General features: G+C 48.3%; 1 protein-coding gene across 1 annotated transcript in view; it reads right to left on the bottom strand.

Moving 5' to 3' along the window:
• Positions 1 to 18,443, bottom strand: part of E2F3 (E2F transcription factor 3) — a 145,807-nt gene that overhangs the window by 17,429 nt on the left and 109,935 nt on the right. Inside the window, exon 6 of the mRNA XM_085607051.1 lies at positions 8,036 to 8,171. Within this exon, the coding sequence (XP_085463177.1) occupies positions 8,036 to 8,171 (136 nt within the window). The remainder of the gene's footprint in view (positions 1 to 8,035; positions 8,172 to 18,443) is intronic.

The following is an 18,443-nucleotide window of genomic DNA, read 5'->3' on the forward strand; positions in this document are numbered from 1 at the left end:
CAGAAGCCGCAGCACCAACCTGACCGAAATCCAAGACAGAGGCCGGAAGATGGGAATCAGGGCTCGAATGTCCAGGACCCGCTGTTCCGGCGGATAGACCCGGAACTGCGCCGAATCGAGAACCGCCCCTATGAAAAGGAGCTTTTGGGAGGGACTCAGGTGCGACTTCGGCACATTGATGGAGAACCCCAGCGAATGCAGGAGGTCTGCCGTAGTCTGGAGGTGGGAGACGACTTGCTGGGGCGAGCCCGCCTTTAACAGCCAGTCGTCGAGATAGGGGGAAGACTGGGACCCCTGATCTGCACAGATGAGCTGCGACCACCGCCATCACTTTCGTGAACACCCGAGGGGCACTGGTGAGGCCGAAGGGGAGCACGGTGAACTGAAAGTGCTCCTGACCCACCGTAAACCGCAGGTAACGCCGGTGGGCCGGCAGGACGGGGATGTGGAAATAAGCGTCCTGCAAGTCCAACGCTACCATCCAGTCTCCAGGGTCTAGGGCAGCAAGAACCTGAGCCAAAGTGAGCATCTTGAACCGGTCCTTCCGGAGGAAGGCGTTCACGCTCCTGAGATCCAAGATCGGGCGTAGGCCCCCTTTGCCCTTCTTGGGAACCAGAAAGTAGTGAGAATAGCAACCACGACCTACTTCTGGCCCAGGATCGCGCTCGACGGCCTCTTTGGCCAAGAGGGCCGAAACCTCCTCCCGGAGAAGATGCAAATGATCCCCCGACATACGGTGGTTCTGCGGTGGCATGGCTGGAGGGGTCGTCTCGAAGGGGAGGGAGTAGCCCCTTCGGACGATTTGCAGCACCCACCTGTCCGAAGTGATGGAGCGCCAGTGGAGCAGGTGATGGCGAACTCTACCGCCCACTGGCGTTGAATGGGCCTGAAAGCTCGGACTAGGAGGGCTTTGAGGCGGATGCTGTCGGGGTGGATGTGGACTGACCGGCACGTTGTCCTCCAGAACCGCCTTGGCGGAAACCAAGTCCGCGTGCAGGTTGGTTCTGCGGCCGGTGGCTGGGCGGACGTGAGGAGGCGCCCGTTCCTTGGCCACGAAAGGGGCAAAAGGCGGAAGTTTGCGGCCGCGGGGCCTAAAGACCCAAGGATTTGGCCGTGGCCCGGGAGTCCTTGAACTGGGCCAGCGCACTGTCCGCCTTCTCGCCAAAAAGGCGAGTGCCATCAAAGGGCATGTCCATGAGGGAGCTTTGGACATCCCCCTGAAAACGACGTGGACCTCAGCCAGGCGTGACGCCGAAGCGCCACCGTGGTGGAAATTGCCCGACCCAGCGAGTCCGTGGTGTCTAGTCCACATCTAATGGCGTGCCGCGCTGCATCTCGCCCGTTAGCAAGTGCTTGGGTGAGTCGCTCCCGGGCCTCCTCCGGGCACAAGGGCAGCACGTCCTCCACCGCATCCCACAGAGAGTGGGAGTAACAGTCCAAAAGGCAAGCGGTATTTAAAGACCGCAGTCCCAAACTCAGGGACGAGAACAGTTTCTTGCCAAACTGCTCCAACCTCTTGGATTCCCTATCCGGAGGAGCGGACGGGAAGGAGGATTGGGAGGTTGAGGCCTGGATAACCAGACTCTCGGGGGTGGGGTGGTGGGAGAGTAATGTGGGGGCACCCGGAGCAGGACGGTGGCGCCGGGCAACGTTCCTGTCCACAGGAGGGACTGTGGAGGGCTTGGACCAAGTGCCCTGAAGAACGTCAATGAGGGCCTCATTAAACTGCAGCAGAGGCTCAGTGGAGCTTGCTGTCGGTTGAAGGACCTCGGTGAGGACGTTAGTCCTCACAGCCACAGCAGGCAACTCGAGCCCCGGGGTTTCGGACGCCTTGCGCAGCACCACAGAAAAGGCTGCACCTTCCTCCGAGGCCACAGTCGGAGGAGAGATGAATCCAGCGTCTGGAGAGGTATCCAAACCGCTGGCGTCCCCCAATTCCTCTGCCCAGTCCTGAGACAATTGGGCCTGTTCGGCCAGAGGGTCCCGAGACCCCTCCCAGTCGCCCTCATCATCCGATTCCTGGTAGACAGGAGGAATGATCGGAGCCGGACGGTGGATGGAGCCGGACGGTGGATGAAGCGGTCACCCATGGGCACCGGTAACGGCGTCAGACGGCGCCGGGTCCGGAATAGGGCTAATAGAGGCTCGACGCCGTGCGGGGACGGCGTCGGGGGCGGAACCGGTGCCGGCGGAGGAGGTGTCGTGAGGTTGACCGGCGCCGGCAGAGATCCAGGCCTGGATCCCTCGGGGACCTGCGGCGTCGGGGCCGGAGCCCTCGATAGCGCCGGGGCCGGAGCCGCCGGCACGCGAGGTCACCCAGTCAACCCTGCGACGGCGGAGCCAGATTCCTCATGGCTGAGAGGAAGGCACTGACCTCCGCCGGAGTCGCGTTAGTCCCAGGGACCGGAGGGTATGGGGACGAGCGCGGCTCCTGCAGCTCCGACGGAGCCGCGGGGGTGGAACCACCCGGACCCTCGGCCGGGTCGAGGGACCGGCGAGGGGAGTCCTAAGAGCGAGGACGCCGCTTGGACTTCTTGGAATGTTTGGAGTGACGGGACTTACCCGAAGATCCCGACGAGCGATGTCGATGGCTGCGGCTCCGCGAACGGTCCTTGGACCTCCTCCTGGACCGGGACCGAGAGCGACGCGGAGCAGAGTGTCGAAGCTAGAGTAGCTTTCGGGACCGCTCCCGCCTATCCTTCGACGTCAAGGCCTGACAGTCGGGGCACGACTCCGCGTCATGGTCGGCCCCCAGGCAGTACAGGCACCGGCGATCCGTTACCGACATCAGTCGGTGACAGGCGTCACAATGCTTGAATCCAGGCATCCTACCAGCACCAGATGTCGAGTCGAGTAACCAAAAGAGGTCAAAAAGTTAGTCAAAAAGTGACTAGGGGTAAGCTCTTCCCGGATCGGCGCTTACTGGCGCGGAAAAAAGAAAAACTGACGTCAGCGCGTGAGGGCGGCGTCCAAGTACTCCGCCGACGTCATTCCGGCGCACGACGCCAACGACGGACGCGGAGCCGCAGACGATGCCTAGCGACGCGCAAGGGGTATTACTACAAAAATCTTTCCGGATCCAGCCTGACGCCTGGGGATATTCTAAGGTGAGGAATCTATAACTAACGTGTTTCTTTCAGATAAAAAAATTCAACTGCCTGGTGTCGAAAACAGAGGCAGGCAGGCTAAGCAGACAAGCATCCAGATCACGCTAATGGGAACTAAACAAGGTACTCCAAGAGGTCTTCCAGCAGTGGGGCACACCCGAGTGATATATTTGCAACCCTAAAAATGCAACATGCAGAGACTTTGTATCTATGCATCCATACCGCCTCTCCCTGGGGAACGCACCGTTCACAAATTGGTCAGGGAAATTGGAGTACGGTTTTCCACCAATTCCTTTCAAACCGTTGGTGATAAGAAAGTGCAAACGACCCAGATGACAAAGATCCTAATTGCTACAAAATGAGTAAGCCAAACATGGTTCTCAGACCTGCTGCTGTTTGCGCAGGAACATGTAAAGAAGTTACCAAGAAAGCACAACCTCCTCTCTATGCAGACAAGGAAGTACCTGGAAGTAGACAAACCAAGTCTAGCTGCATGGGTCTTGAGGACAGAGTTTGAACACCTGAATCTCCCAAAAAATTCAAAGGACGCTCTAAAGGAACTGAGAAGGTCGATCACAAGAAAATGCTACACTGCAAAATTGCAGATATACATTCTGTGGTGCATCGACAGCGGTCGGCTCCTCAGCAGGACAGAGGACACCACAGTACTCCAGTATCTTACCCACCTGCTACTTAAACGGAAATACACCTCAATAAAGGTGCACTTGGCGGCAATAGTAGACTACGCAAGAGGCCATATAGGGACAAGTTTCTCTACAACGCAAGTTATCATGAGATTCCTGGAAGAAGCAAAAGAGAAAAGCTCCACCCAAATAGTCACCGAGGCCAATGTGGAACCTCAACCTGGAACTGACGGAGTGTATGACACCATTTGAGCCACTGCATAAGGCAGAACTGTGGTTCCGGACCTAGAAGACAGCCTTCCTATTCACAATCGTATCACTACGCAGGGTGAGCGAGCTACAGACACAAAGTACTGAAGAACCATACCTGAAAATACACAATAGGGTAACTATGCGGACCAACCCACATTTCCTCCTAAAGATCATTTAATTCCATGCAAACCAAGCTATCCAGTTACAGGGGTTCTTCCAACACCCAAGGACACAAGCGAAGAGCTTTGTGGCATATTAACTGCACTAACTCTGAAAAACAAGGACACTGCCCTTTAACTGAATAATATCCAGCCAAAAGCAGAGACCTCTAAAGAGTCAAAAATACGGTAGGTACTAAAACAGTCCACGCTCACTCATCTATTGCATCAACACAAGGTGTCAAGGTGTTGTGCTAACAGCTAACAGCATACAAGAACTACACCTAAGCAACCACGACAGTCACGTTAAGCGGACAACCGTGCTAGTTGATGCTAGTAGGGAACCTTCAACTGCGAAATGTTAACTCACCCTAAAATTTTAAACCACAGCATGTTTTAATGGACAACAACCTGTAACAAATGTAAATGCTTTATAACGTCCGGTAACTTAGTATGAACCACAAACATCGACCAGGAAACAGCCTTCACAACCCGATCGTTACATCTGTTTAACTTTACAATGTGGTCGTTATGACGACCGTGTTGTTACAACGCGATGCCTTTACATCGCAAATCATTAGATCGACTTGCACTAGATGGCGCTCTAACCTAAGGAATAGTATAATTTACTGTTCCTACACCTTCCCTACTGTTGCACAGGCTAGAGTTGGAATAGTAAATTATACTATTCCTAAGGTTGGAGCGCCATCTAGAGCAAGTCGATCTAATGACTTGCGTTGTAACGGTATCGTGTTCGAACAACGCGGTCATTGTAACGACCGCATTGTAATGGAACGCAATGTAATAGCATGCGTTGTGACATGCTATATTCACATCGACCACTAACATCGGCTCGTGCAAAACTTTAAACTAAAAAAAGCCTCACGTTCATGTGAAATTCATAATATTCATCTTCACCTGTGCTATTAGTGGAAAATGAGGAACAGTGCAAGCACATGCCCATTACCAATGTATTTTGACCTATTTTCGTTAGATGCAAATAAATCCACTGCTTTACCGTGTACTTCAGCATGAAGGGTTTTTCCTGAGTTTAGGGTTAATTTTTCCTTCCATTTCTTCATGGCTTATTGCCAATCTGTCCCCCGTTTACCAAGTCTACCCCTTTTAGATTAGAGATACGAGAGCCAACGCTTCTGTGAGGAGAGAGCAGGAAAATTTCAATCTGAATGCTAAGCTGTTGGAGGGCTATATCTTCTGTACGACTTTGCTGGTCCTTAATGGAGGCTAGCACAGCAATGGAACCATGGATGGGGAGCTTCCTTACCTCAAACTTTGCTACCCCTGCCCTGGGCATTCATCTCCAGTTCCATTGGAGTTTTGGCCCTATTGTATGCAGCAATATTTGTGTAGCAGGCATGGGGGTGGGGGGTGAGGGGGTGGGAGCGGGCACGGATGTCTAGACTTCTCAAAGTTGAGGATGCTTCATGAAAAGTAAGCCCAGTGTAAGAAAAACCCTTCTTCATATGCTTTCACAAGAGGTCTGAGTTCAATTGCCAAATTGCAACTGTCCCAGTGATTAGGTTGATGGACTCCTTTTGCTCTGTAGTCCACACAAGAGAAAAGTGTGTCAGAATTTCAGTGAGTTCATACTTCTATACTCCTATGGTTCAAATTCAGGCTATTTAGAGGCAAGAGTTTGATGTATTTTCCCATTTTTCATCAGTTACATGGAATTGATCGAGTAACTGATGCATGTAGGAATTGTGGTGGTTCGGTTGCATTAGACAGTTTTTACTTTAATTAGGATGACATGCATGTGGGAACTGATCCATTTATGTCTTAAGGAGAACATGAACTATTAGAGGAAATGCAATTCAGATCGTTTGAGCCCAACAAATTGCTTCTCCCTACATAGGCACTATTTGTTTTGAGATCATTTTTACCTCTGATTAAGTGTTCTGATCTCCCATCATAACTTTCATACAAGGCAATAAATCCAGATAGTTACCTGTGTTCCAATGTGACTAACATCTGGGCTACATTAAAAAGAGGCACTTTCAAACCATGTCCTTTAACAGTAAATCTCACTCTTACAGGGGAAACAAGTTAGTCAAGTGCACTTGTTTGCACAAAAGCCAATCTCCTTAGAATATTGATACTCCCTACTGTATACCATTACAATTGGATAAATCACATGTCCTAAATAAAAGGGTCAGAAGGCTGATAATTTTCTGATTTCCATTTAGTTTAATAAATGTAGGTTTGATTGGCAGATACAGAATAATTTATGCAAAGGATATCACTTTTGGAATCTCTGCCATGTGTAAAAGTGAACTCTGATTCAGTTTGTGATCCATGGTTGAGGGGGGATCAAGTATTTGAGCAGGAAACTAAATTGGGGACTTAAAGTAAAAGATGAATTTGTATTTACGAGAATAGTGTATAAACATATATTCACAGACATATATTCAAAACCCAAGCACACAACATATCAAACAGTAATTGTCAATTAACAATATGATGCAGGACAGATTCGTTGTAGTTGCACTTTTAATTTTCTTGCTTCCGCGACTTCCTCAGGGCTTGCGGATTTGGTATGTTGGAGATTCTACCTACTTGTGACCGGTTATAATTCCGTCCCGGCCCAAAAAACTCCGCAACCACATTGGAGACCTGGGATTGACGTGAACACACGCCATAGCACGAAAGCGTTTGCTATATGGATTAAAGAATCAATGAACGACAACAACCACGCAACGATTTAATGTGAACGAAAGATACACTGACCTGACGGAATCTACTTTATTCCCTGCCCTTGGGCCAGGACGGAATTATAACTGGTCGCAAGTAGGTAGAATCTCCAACATACCAAATTCCCAAGCCCTGGGGAAGTCGCGGGTACTCCCAGGCGACGAAACACGTGTTGGCTGGACCAACGGAAGCAAGAAAATTAAAAATGCAACTACAACGAATCTGTCCTGTAGTGTGTGCGCTCAGGTTTTGAATATGTTGTGTGATCCCTAGGGATTACGAATTGGGAAGGGTGGGTGACCCATCTCCCCTTGAGCACCTACAGATATCTCACTGACCGAATACCGGAAATAGGTAGCGCCATAACCACCCAGGGACGTTTCATCCATTCATTATCTACATATTCACAGACATCCTACTGGAAGAGACGAAAAAGGATTAAATAAGATTAACAGCCAGAAAAGAATGTCTATCCTGATGAAAGCCATCAATAAGAATCCAAAACTTTGAATGTAAGGTCAAAAAGAACAATGGCGTGAGAGAAGAAAACCCTGAATTATAAGGCACAGTATAATAAACAAAATTAAAAATTGCCCCTAGGCAGCAAAAATTAGGCATGTATATAAAATTAAGAACAGTTAGTCTCTTTTTTTTTTATTTTTTTAAATTGAATGTTTTAGATGCGCGATTTATTTTTGTGATAGTATATTATGTAGAAATTAGACGTTTTTGGTAATGAATTAGATTAACTGTGATCGGTAATAAAGATAATAAATTAGTAGATTTAAAGATAATCGATTCTCGTATTGCACCTTTATTTAGAATCCATTAATTCAATTGATGAGGATGATGTATACATAGGAATTAATATTACGAGATGAGCCTCATAGGTCTTTAATAGTAGCACCTAGGCTACCATTTTGAAAAATGGTATTTGCAAGAAATCTATTAACAGTGGTGTAGTTCGACAAACTATGTCGAGACAGACCAGACAAGATGATTTGGCAAAACGCTAGGGAGAAGCAAACAAAATCTGGAGACTTGGCCATTTTCATGTCAAATTGTGTAAGGAAGGTTTTCTCCCCCCCCACCTCCCACAATCATTGTCAATTGTAATGCAGTATTTTTATTATCCGAAAATGAATCTAAACAATTGGCTTACCTTTGGGGTTTAATTTTGGGATATTTCCATTGTAGTCACGATGGCAGGTTTTAAGTGGACTGCTAGTTTCAGTCTCTTCAGGACAAAGATACACATCAACGGGGCCCTGGGTGCTTGTTAAATGAATCTGTAGGTTCTATATAAAATTGAAAAGAAGCAAAGCACATAAGGAGGAGTTCAGTTAACACAATCAAGAAGTGTGGTTCTTCAGAAGGGACAACAAGCATCACTGTTGTGACCTTTGTTCAAGGGCAGTCAGTGCAGCCTCTGTGCCCTACGTGTCCAGCCATAACAAGATAAGACTTCTAATGTAGGAATTTCCTGGGCTTTAAAAATTATATTTCATTAGACACAAAAGCAATGCGGTCTAAAAATGAGCAAATAGGCCTACGGAGGTGATAAAATGGCTAATAATTTTAGGAAAGGTTATTTATTGGCTACAAGCCTGTTTACAAGTGTGTGTGTATAGTATGCAGCAGCGGTGACAAAACTTGAGACCTAGTGCAGGAGGCGCAGTGGATAGTGCAATAAGGATTGATCTGCCAGATGTGTCAGTAGAATCCAAGTGGGTGCCAGTGTGGCTTCAAGTCAACAAGCAAGGTTTGTAATCAGTCATTCTGTGTTACTGTTGATTTCTTTATTGCTGGTAACCATTTTAGGTAACTGCCTTAGCCATGTGTATTCGAAAGATGGTCTTCCTTTCAAGTTAAAGATTGGCGGATTTTAAGCTTCCAGTTGGAGGAGCCATGTTTTAGGTGTCTTCTTGATAGACCCTCAGATGTTGCCAAGGGGGATCAATTACTGCTGTTATAAGCAAACATGCATAATAGGATTTTCCATGATCTCTAAACTACGTAACTACATTACAACTATAACAACTGAACGGATACACAGGAGACATTTTCCAGAGTAAAAGGTGTCTCTAGGGTCGTGCCCATACATGAATGAAAATTCAAGTCAACCATGTCTAACAAATTAGAAAGGTTGTGTGCATTTTTTTGCAGACAAAAGAGCTACTGTTCTGTAGCATACCGTGCATGCGACGCAGCAGACTAAGGGTAAATCCTTGGGAAACCAGGTGGCAGTGTAGGAACTAGCGGCCAGGGACTGGTTTTCTCTTGGAGGAATAGTAACCCTAATGTGTTCTGTACGCGAGGTGGACACATGCAGGAAGTCCTGGGTGTAGGCCTCTCAAACAGTCTAGAAGAGACAAGTTCATCAAAACGTTTTAGGGGGGGTGGTAAGAGCATAAATCTCATGGTTCTTCAGTGGATGGATTATTTTCATTTTCTTAGTGTTGGGACTGCATCCATATATATGTGTTGGACAGCAGAAAACTCCATTCTAAGCAGATTTAGAGAGATATTTGGGTTGGGGCATCATCAAGACTGCCAGAGCACCACTTCAGTTTTATTGGGGTTTAGATTGACAGTAAAGATATCAATGTTATTCAATATGCCACTGCTTTGACTGCTTTAGGTGCTCATCTTAAGAATGATGTGGTGTTTGCATACTTGGGTCAGTATTGGAGGGGAGCTCTCTGTGGGTTTGTGGTGTTGGAAGCCTTGCATTTTTCTAGCCAGAATCTGTACTAATATAACGATTTGTAAAATTATGGTAGGGGTAGGGTAGGGGTCGCCCTGGGGTACCTCTATGTGCTTTGAGGAGAGTTTTAAAAATATATCACTTGTGTCGTGCAATGTAAGACCCAGTCGTGGTGACCTGGGGCCTTTTAATTTATTTATTTTTTAATCAATACGAATGTTTTTGGAAGCATTTAAGCATGAGTTAAGTGCGGCTTGTAGTACTTTTTGGCAGTCATTTTGGACGGACCAGACGCTCGTTTGAGTTAGCAATGCAGCTTCCACGCGCGTGTCCCTACATAGAGCGCCTGTGACACAAACATGTGCAGTGGGACCACTGCGGGCATGCCAAAGTCCGCGCCTGAACAGACCCAGGAATCCTGCATTTTGTCAGCAAGAGAGGTTAGCTTACACTCTCAAACAACTGTTAGAATTTCACCCACCCAGTGCCAAAGATTGCTTGTCCTCTTTAGATCCACAGGTAGGCCCAATTACTTGTCTCAGTTGTAGCTTTCAAGCTACTGGAATAGTGACTATGTGGGCGCCCCTGGAAATGTTGCTGATTCACTTAATAATCAAGTTGACACCTCTGGTAGGTGAGCACGGAGCAAATTCAGATTCTTCAATATCAACTGCCAGTCCATCACGAAACACCAGCAACACATTCTTAATGTCTTATGGGATAACGATCCCATCGCCCTGTTTTTAACGGAAGCCTGGTTGCATGATGCATCCTCACCCGAACGCCCTGTTTTTAACTGAAGCCTGGTTGCATGATGCATCCTCACCCGAACGCCCTGTTTTTAACTGAAGCCTGGCTGCATGATGCATCCTCACCCGAACGCCCTGTTTTTAACTAAAGCCTGGTTGCATGATGCATCCTCACCCGAACGCCCTGTTTTTAACTGAAGCCTGGTTGCATGATGCATCCTCACCCGAACGCCCTATTAACGGAAGCCTGGTTGCATGATGCATCCTCACCCGAACGCCCTGTTTTTAACTGAAGCCTGGTTGCATGATGCATCCTCACCCGAACGCCCTGTTTTTAAAGGAAGCCTGGTTGCATGATGCATCCTCACCCGAACGCCCTGTTATTAACGGAAGCCTGGTTGCATGATGCATCCTCACCCGAACGCCCTGTTTTTAACTGAAGCCTGGTTGCATGATGCATCCTCACCCGAACGCCCTGTTTTTAACTGAAGCCTGGTTGCATGATGCATCCTCACCCGAACGCCCCGTTTTTAAAGGAAGCCTGGTTGCATGATGCATCCTCACCCGAACACCCTGTTATTAACGGAAGCCTGGTTGCATGATGCATCCTCACCCAACATTGCAGCATTGCCTTCTAATTACGCCATCCTTAGGAAGGACCTGCTGGGGGTGGACTGGAGGTGGGATTGCAATAATTTTAAGAATAAATAACAATGTAAAGTTCAGGAATGATCGATTCCGGCCACCAGTACATGCAGGGAACTGGTGTTCAGCAGTTCCAGACCTTCGTGCTCCCATTATCTTGAGATGTGCCAACTCTTTATAACGGGGTGATTTCAACATCCACCTGAAAGCCCACACAAGCAACCTGGCAATGACGTTCAGAGAGGATCCAAGTGTGTTACACTTAAATCTCATTAACTCACTGCCTACACTAGGCTGGTAATCTTCTCGATTCTATCTTTTCCAATACTAAGGATCTTACCTCAGATGCACCTCTGCCACTGTCATGGTCAGACCACTTGGCTGTACCATTCCCGTTTAGGATTCAAGCCACCCTGTTTTAAAAGCCCAGCCAGTTCTCGGGGTGAATCCAGGATCTCGTTGAGATTAAACACCCCGTCTTTGAATGCACAACTGTGTCACACTATGCCAGATTTGACACAAACTGAAAACCAAGATCAGCCCTTAGTGGAGCACTAGCTTACACATGCTCTCGAGGTAATTCTCCCATTGACGTCAAGGTCATCATGGAGAATCCATCCTCACACTGTAAGGTTCGCTGAAGTACTTTCAGTTATAGGAAAAAAGATGCAAGGGCTTCGAAAGAGTGAAGAGAATCCTAAGAGGACCATAAGGCAAAGTATAAATTAGCTTAAAAACAAAATCATGGTCGTTATAAGGCAGCTTTTTACTCTGACAAAATTGCTCATGCCCAAAATTGTCCGAAGACACTTTTTAAAGTGGTTAAGAATGCATCAGACACCCAGCAAAGTTTCTCCAGTGCCTGTGTTGTCACAAAATCAGTGTGAAGAATTAGGACATTTCTTCGTAAAAAAGGTGACGGATATCCAGCTTCATTTTACCAAGGCTGTTGAGCAGACTGCGGATGTCTCCACTAGCACCAGCACTTGGGATCGTGTCCCAAGTGGGGAAGACAACTCACTACTCCAATTGATGCCCCTAAATTGGAGTTACTGTCTTTGCTAGACATCCCTAAAGTCCAGACTACGGAGTTCAATTAAATCAGACTCCCGCTGGATCTACTTCCTCCGCCCAAGCAATCTCTAGGAGTCAGACATACTTCAAAAAGAAGCTGATCGACTTAACTCTTCACTGTGTGAGGGTTCTATCCGACCAGATTGGAAACATACCATGCTCCTACCGCTTCTAAAGAAGCCTAACCTCGATCCTACCAGCTGGTATAATTTGACTGATTTCAATGCTGCACATATTCTTCAGAATCCTGGAGAAGCACGTGAACTCGCAGCCAACCTTGTTGAAGTCCAAAATTTCCTCCATCCTTCACAGTCGGGCTTTAGGGCAGGGCACAGTACAGAATATGCCCTTCTAGGAGTCACTGAACATCTGAGATGGCTCCTGGAGGAGGGCAGTACAGCCATACCGATTCCGTTAGATCTCAGTGCGGCCTTCGACACTGTGTCTCAAGCCATGTTCGTGGAAAGGATGGTAACACTGGGCTACAGGGAAAGGCCTTGGCCTATAGGACGTCATACCTGGCCGGTGGTTTATTTCAGGTCTTTTCAGACAGTGCTAGACCAGTCTTGTGCCCTTACATCTGGTGTACCCCAGGGCCCAGCCCTAAGCCCGATGCTTTTCAGCATGTGTATGCCCTTTAGCAGACATTGTGGAAAGCTACGGGCTAACTCTGTACTCATACACCGATGACACAAATCAGCTTCTCGCTATCATCGGCTCAGGGGTACAGCAAAAGAGCATTAAACTGGATGGTGAACAATGCACTCAAGCTTGATGGGGGGGAAAAAACTATGTTCTGGTTCCTGGAAAAAAAATTCCTGGTTATGGGGCCCTCAACATTGGATGGAAGCACTTGGTACTGTCTTCCAAGGAAAAGAGCCTTGGCTTCTGGTTGGATGAGAAGCGATCAATGAAGCCACAAGTATCCAAGGTGGCCTTCATGTGCTTTGTGGTGCTAAGATGGGTCAAAATAACTGGCGTAAAACCATCAACTGCTCAGAATACAGTGGTTCAAGCCTTGACCCTCTCTAGAATAGACTATGGAAACATGCCGTGGCTAGGTTGCTCTATCGCTTGCCAAAGTGTGCATCAGCCTGAAACCTTCCTTGTGACCTCCACTGGCTGCCTGTGGATAAGTGAATACAATTGAAGGCCTTGTGCTATATGGACAAGGCCAGATACAGGACAGGCCCAAAATTCATCCAAGATCTGGTGCTGGTATCCCAGCCTATGCGCACACTCAAATGATCTGGCAATCCGCCACTACCTCAAAGTGGCTAGAATCCATCTGGTGCGCGCGGGACGCCGTAAATATGCTTATTAGGGCCATAAGCTATGGAATGACCAAGTAGCATTGCAAAGCTGTACCTCTCACTGTGATCCGGAAAAACATCAAGGCCTGGTTGTTTTAACATGGGTGTCGATTAATCCAACCTTGTCCTTGTGTATTTGAAGGTATGGCTCTAGGATTGTCAGCGCTTGCGGTTCGCTGACTCAGCAGTGTGACGTGATGGCCATTAAGACCGCTTTATTTATTTGAAGAGTTTTATATAGCACTGGCTAGACCTGGAGGTATCAGAGCATGGAGAAAGACATTATTACAAAAATTACATCGGTTACTAGAGCATAAGAATAAAATAGAAACAGGTCCAAGGAGCAAGGATGGTAGAGGGGTAAAAGTAAAGGGTTAAGAGTACATTGCAAGTCAGGACGACCGGTAATGGAGAAGAGAACTTCCCTGGATACTAAAAGTCAGAAGACAAGTTGAACAAAACCGGAGAGGGTCCAGGGATCCACAAACAAACCGGTGCCGGACTTCACCACTGGGTGGGGCAGAGAGTTGGAAGTGGGCGGCGTGTCCCACCAAGCCGAAACACGAAGAGCACGGTGAAGTCGAGCAAGAGGGGCAATGACCAAACCAGAGGGAGCTGGCGAGTGGCAAGGAACAGTCAGGGGCACAGCCAAAACCGCAAGATGGAGGAACCAAGGACTCGGACCCCAAGAGTTACAAAGACAAGATGGTGGGGTTGCGTGAATGCAAAAAAATCCGACCCAAAAAACCCCCCAGATTTCAAAACCTACCCCAAAGGCGGAGCCAAATGGGCAAGGCAGCAGCTTAGCACTGGAGGGAGGCAAGGTCGAAAATCGCTGCTCTCTCCTGGGTAATCCACTGCAGAGCGCTGGCGTGCAGGCAGCAGTCCCAGGAAGTGGAAAGGCAACAGCCGGTCAGGAGGACGAGCAACTCAGTGGTGCAGGGCAGCAGTGCCTTGTGGCTTTCACCTCTGCACTCGCGTTGGTTCTCGTTCCCGCGCAGCAGGATGCCAGGCAACCCAGTCTTCGATCCGGAAAGGCAGGCGATGGCCAGAATAGAGGGCCCCCGCCAATTCCCTAACAGCCATCACAGAAGGAAGAAACCCCTCATCAGGGCATCATCAGGAAGACTGGGGAAGAGGAAGGCACACAGGAGAGGTGAGGAGAGACTATGCCCGATGTCCGGCTGGGTAGGTGACAGCCGTGGCAGCTAAACCGGAGCCAATCTCCCCTACAGCTGTCTGGCAGCTCCACCGGGCATCGGCCATGTTCGCTCGGGCTCCGCAGCCTGAAAACAACGATCCCGCAATACTCTGAAGATCTCGAGCCGATATGTGGGAGATTGGAGAAGATTAAGACCGCCGTCGAGCAGGACCCCAGGTGAGCAAGAGGGTCCAGGGGGGAGGAAGAAATCCAGGGATTTAAGCCAAAAAGGCAATCCCTGAGCTCTTCATCCGTCGGCCATCTTAAAAACACTGTTTTTAGTGTTAGGTACTTCAGTTTAATTTTGTGCATGGGTTCAAATGGTTTTGCCATGAGTTATGCGAGCACTGTATTCAGGTTCCACATGGGTGCTGGTGCTGTTAGCAGTGCCACTCTGATTCTTTCAGAATTCTTTTCATTACTAGTAGTGTGAAAAGGCTGTTTCCTGATCCCCTGATATAAGCGGATTTGGCAGCCAGGTGTACCTTTAGTGATGCATAGGTCAGGCCACATTCTTGTAGGTGGGGAAGGTATATTAGCACCGTTCCATATTCTGTCCTTGTTTCTACTCTTCCTTGGTCAAAAAGGCAAGTTTTGAGGTCCTTTAGGAATTTAGAAAAAGATTCAAGGTAGTTCAGAGGTTTAAAGTGAGCTGGTTCCATAACCTAGAACCTACCACTGAAGCGAGCGAGTCAAAATTTGGGAGGAGGAAGGAGATAAGCACTGGCTAAACTCAGCGATATAGAATGAGTACAGAGTGTGAACATTTTTTGCAGGCACTAGGACACGTTTTATAGATGGATTGGTGAACAATAGTTAGAATTTAACGTCGAACCAGATTTTAATAGGCAGCCAGCGAAGGTCCCTGAATTTGGAAGAAGTGCAGCAGAGTCTAGGAAGATTGAGTAGAAGTCTAGCAGCCATGTTCTGTACCAACTACAGTTTTCTGGTACGATTAGAAGTTAGACCAAGTTAAGGCACTGGAATAATCCAGTTTGGATGTGACCAATGCATGCACAACCGTTTTCCTAGCTAGTGAAGGAAGTACAAAATTGTTGAGAGGTTTAATAATTCCATAGCAGGAAGCAGTTATCACATTAACTTGATGCTTATCAAATATGACTGGTTTCTGACCACTTCTGGTGGAACAGTAGCTAGGCCAAGTTCAATAGGCGACCAGAGTTACTCCAAGTTTTTTTTTCTCCAATTAGGAGTAACTCAGTGTGAGAAGTTGGCCTTGCATATGCTGGTCACTAGTTATAGTGGCCACCTTGCACCAGTCCAATTCGACTCTTATGGTAGATAGGTTTAAGACAACCTTTTAAAGAAAGCTATCCTAGTGGTAGCTGTGGAGAGCAGCCTTCAGGCTAAGTCTCTGAGGAATGTAAAGCAGCTTGTTTCACCTTACAATCTCTTGAATTACCAAATGAAAGGACACCACACAGGTATATATATCAAATATACATGTATTTATTTCTAGACATACTCTACTAATCTCTTTATGAGATTAGAACTCAGGAACACATTCAAATATCAACGTTTCACAATAAGTTAAGCACAAATATGGCTGGGGCCCTAGGGGCGTACCAGACCATATACTAAAAAAGAGTTTCAGGAAAGTCGACTTGCAGAGGGACAAGGCCTAGGGCCTGTAGAATCGCTGGGACTTCACTAATGCAGCAGAAGCAGGTAAGTAAAAGACCCACGGGAGACGCGTGCAGTGTGAGAACACAGCTGCGGGTTCCCTATTGATTTCAATGGAGCAAGTCGCAGTTGGATTTGTAAAGTTTTAGGGTACTTCAAGGAAGTCTATAAGCAAGCCACTTACAAGGTAAGTAATTCGAGGGCCAACACACACTAGGGCACCGGAGTGCATGAGTTACCTCACCCAGGGAAGCCGGGTGCATAGGTGTCTTTTGGTGTCTGGGCGCGTCGCTGTTTTCTATGGAAGCCAAAGAAGATTTGCTGCTTGCGAAGACTGGAGAAGTGTCCGGTGGAATCCAAGGCTGGATTCATGATGAAGATGACCTGAAAGCAGAAGGGACAGTGTTCACAGTCACTTGCCAGTGACCCGGGGCCAGGAAGATGGATGCCCACGGAAGTCGGGAGATTTCAGGTGATCAAGGGTGTTTTGACTTCGCTCACGAGGACCAGGAGGCATCGACGATGACCAGCAGCTGGATTCGGAGTGTCCCGCGACGTCTGCAGCTTACTGAGGTGTCGGCAACTGGATTGGAGCCAACAAGCCTTGGCAACAGCAAGTCTCGTGGAAAGTGAATAAAGTCAGTGGTGCAGACCAGCAAGGTCTGAGGGACTCACCCAGCGAGGGTGAATGAGGGCAGGCCTGGAGCAACCAGGGGAGCCTTTTGGTTCGATCAGAAAGTCTTCAGGGGACCCACAAGCCAACAGGCAAGGGATCGCGAAGACGCCTCATGAGGAAATGCTTCACAGGAGCCCACGGTTACTCGGGACGGGGTAGGCCTCTGATTTTCGCTGCAAATCCTGCTGGAGGCTTGGGCCACAAATGGTCCAAAGCACAAGTTCGTAGAACGTCGTGAAGGGGTTGCACTCGACAATAGCGCACGGTACCCGGGTATTGCTGTTCCTAGTCACTCGTGGGGTCCACTCGCCTCAGCTCTGCTGGGGACTCACAATGGCCGTCGAGAAGTCAGGAAATCCACTTCCGGGGCTGCAGGGACTTTGGCCTCCGGCGGGAAAGTTTGCGACCGTTGATTAGAGTTTTTGGTACCTGCCAAGCAGGGGAGTCACTCCTGGACTCCAAGAGAGATTCTTCCGTCTTCCAAAGGTAGTGGAACGTCGAAGGGCCAGGATTCTTCTTGTAAAGCGTCGTCCAGGGATATCTATGGCAAGGGTTCCCTATCTTCTACTAAAAGAAAGGGAGGGACTAGCTTTAGGACCACTCCTCTGGGAGGGTCAGGGTAGGGGTGGTTACACCCACTTCCCTTTGTCCAGTTTCGCGCCAGAGCAGGGACAGGTAGCCCCTGAACCGGTTTGAGCTGGCATATGCACAGAGGAGCCTACTGCTCCCCCAGTGCAGGACTTCAAAGCACTCTAGGAGTGCACCCACCCAGCCCCAATACACTAAATCCTGCCTGGAAGGTACTGACACCTCCCTGTGATAGGATGCCTATTGTTGGGTCTCCTCCACTGCGAGTTTGTCAGCAGCAGGAGGGCAGCCCAGTGTCTGTGCTGGTGGCATCCATTTTGTGATGCCAGGGCCCTATCAGATTTCTACCGTGTTACCACAGTGGGTACATGTCGTCCCCTCTAGAAGGGTGCGATCATACTCCCACACCAGTTACTGGTGTGGAGGTTTGACTTCAATTGTTTGACACCAAACATGACATGTTTTGATGCAGTCATTTGAAAGTTAGCATTTACCGTTGGGTTATAATGCACTTAAGAGTATATGGTTTAACCGCATCCACAAACAGCCACAGAGAATAGACTCTGCCAGCTGCAGAGGGTCCTGCTCATGCAGAGGCACCCCCTCACATTGTAAACCAAGCACCCTGCCCTCAGGATTGATGGGGCCTGCCTTAGGGGTGACTGATAGGTTTATGTGTGTGTGTATGGTGAGATATAGGAACCTATACCTCAGTGAGGAGTGCTAACACTACCTCACCCAGGCTGCAGTAGCAGGCCTGTGGTGTCCGATTTAGTCTGCTTCCCAGGGGTGGCACAATACATGCTTCAGCCCCTGGTAGGCCTGTGACGTACCTATGCCCTTGGTACCTAGGGTACCATATACTAGGGGTTCATAAGGTACCACAGTATCCAATCACTAGTGCATCTAATATGCACTCCATGTCATTTAAGGGAGAAAGCAGATCGGCTTGGGGGCAACTATGTAGTCAGAT

Source organism: Triturus cristatus, chromosome 5_2 (assembly GCF_964204655.1).
Source record: "Triturus cristatus chromosome 5_2, aTriCri1.1, whole genome shotgun sequence".
Classification (NCBI taxonomy): Eukaryota; Metazoa; Chordata; class Amphibia; order Caudata; family Salamandridae; genus Triturus; species Triturus cristatus.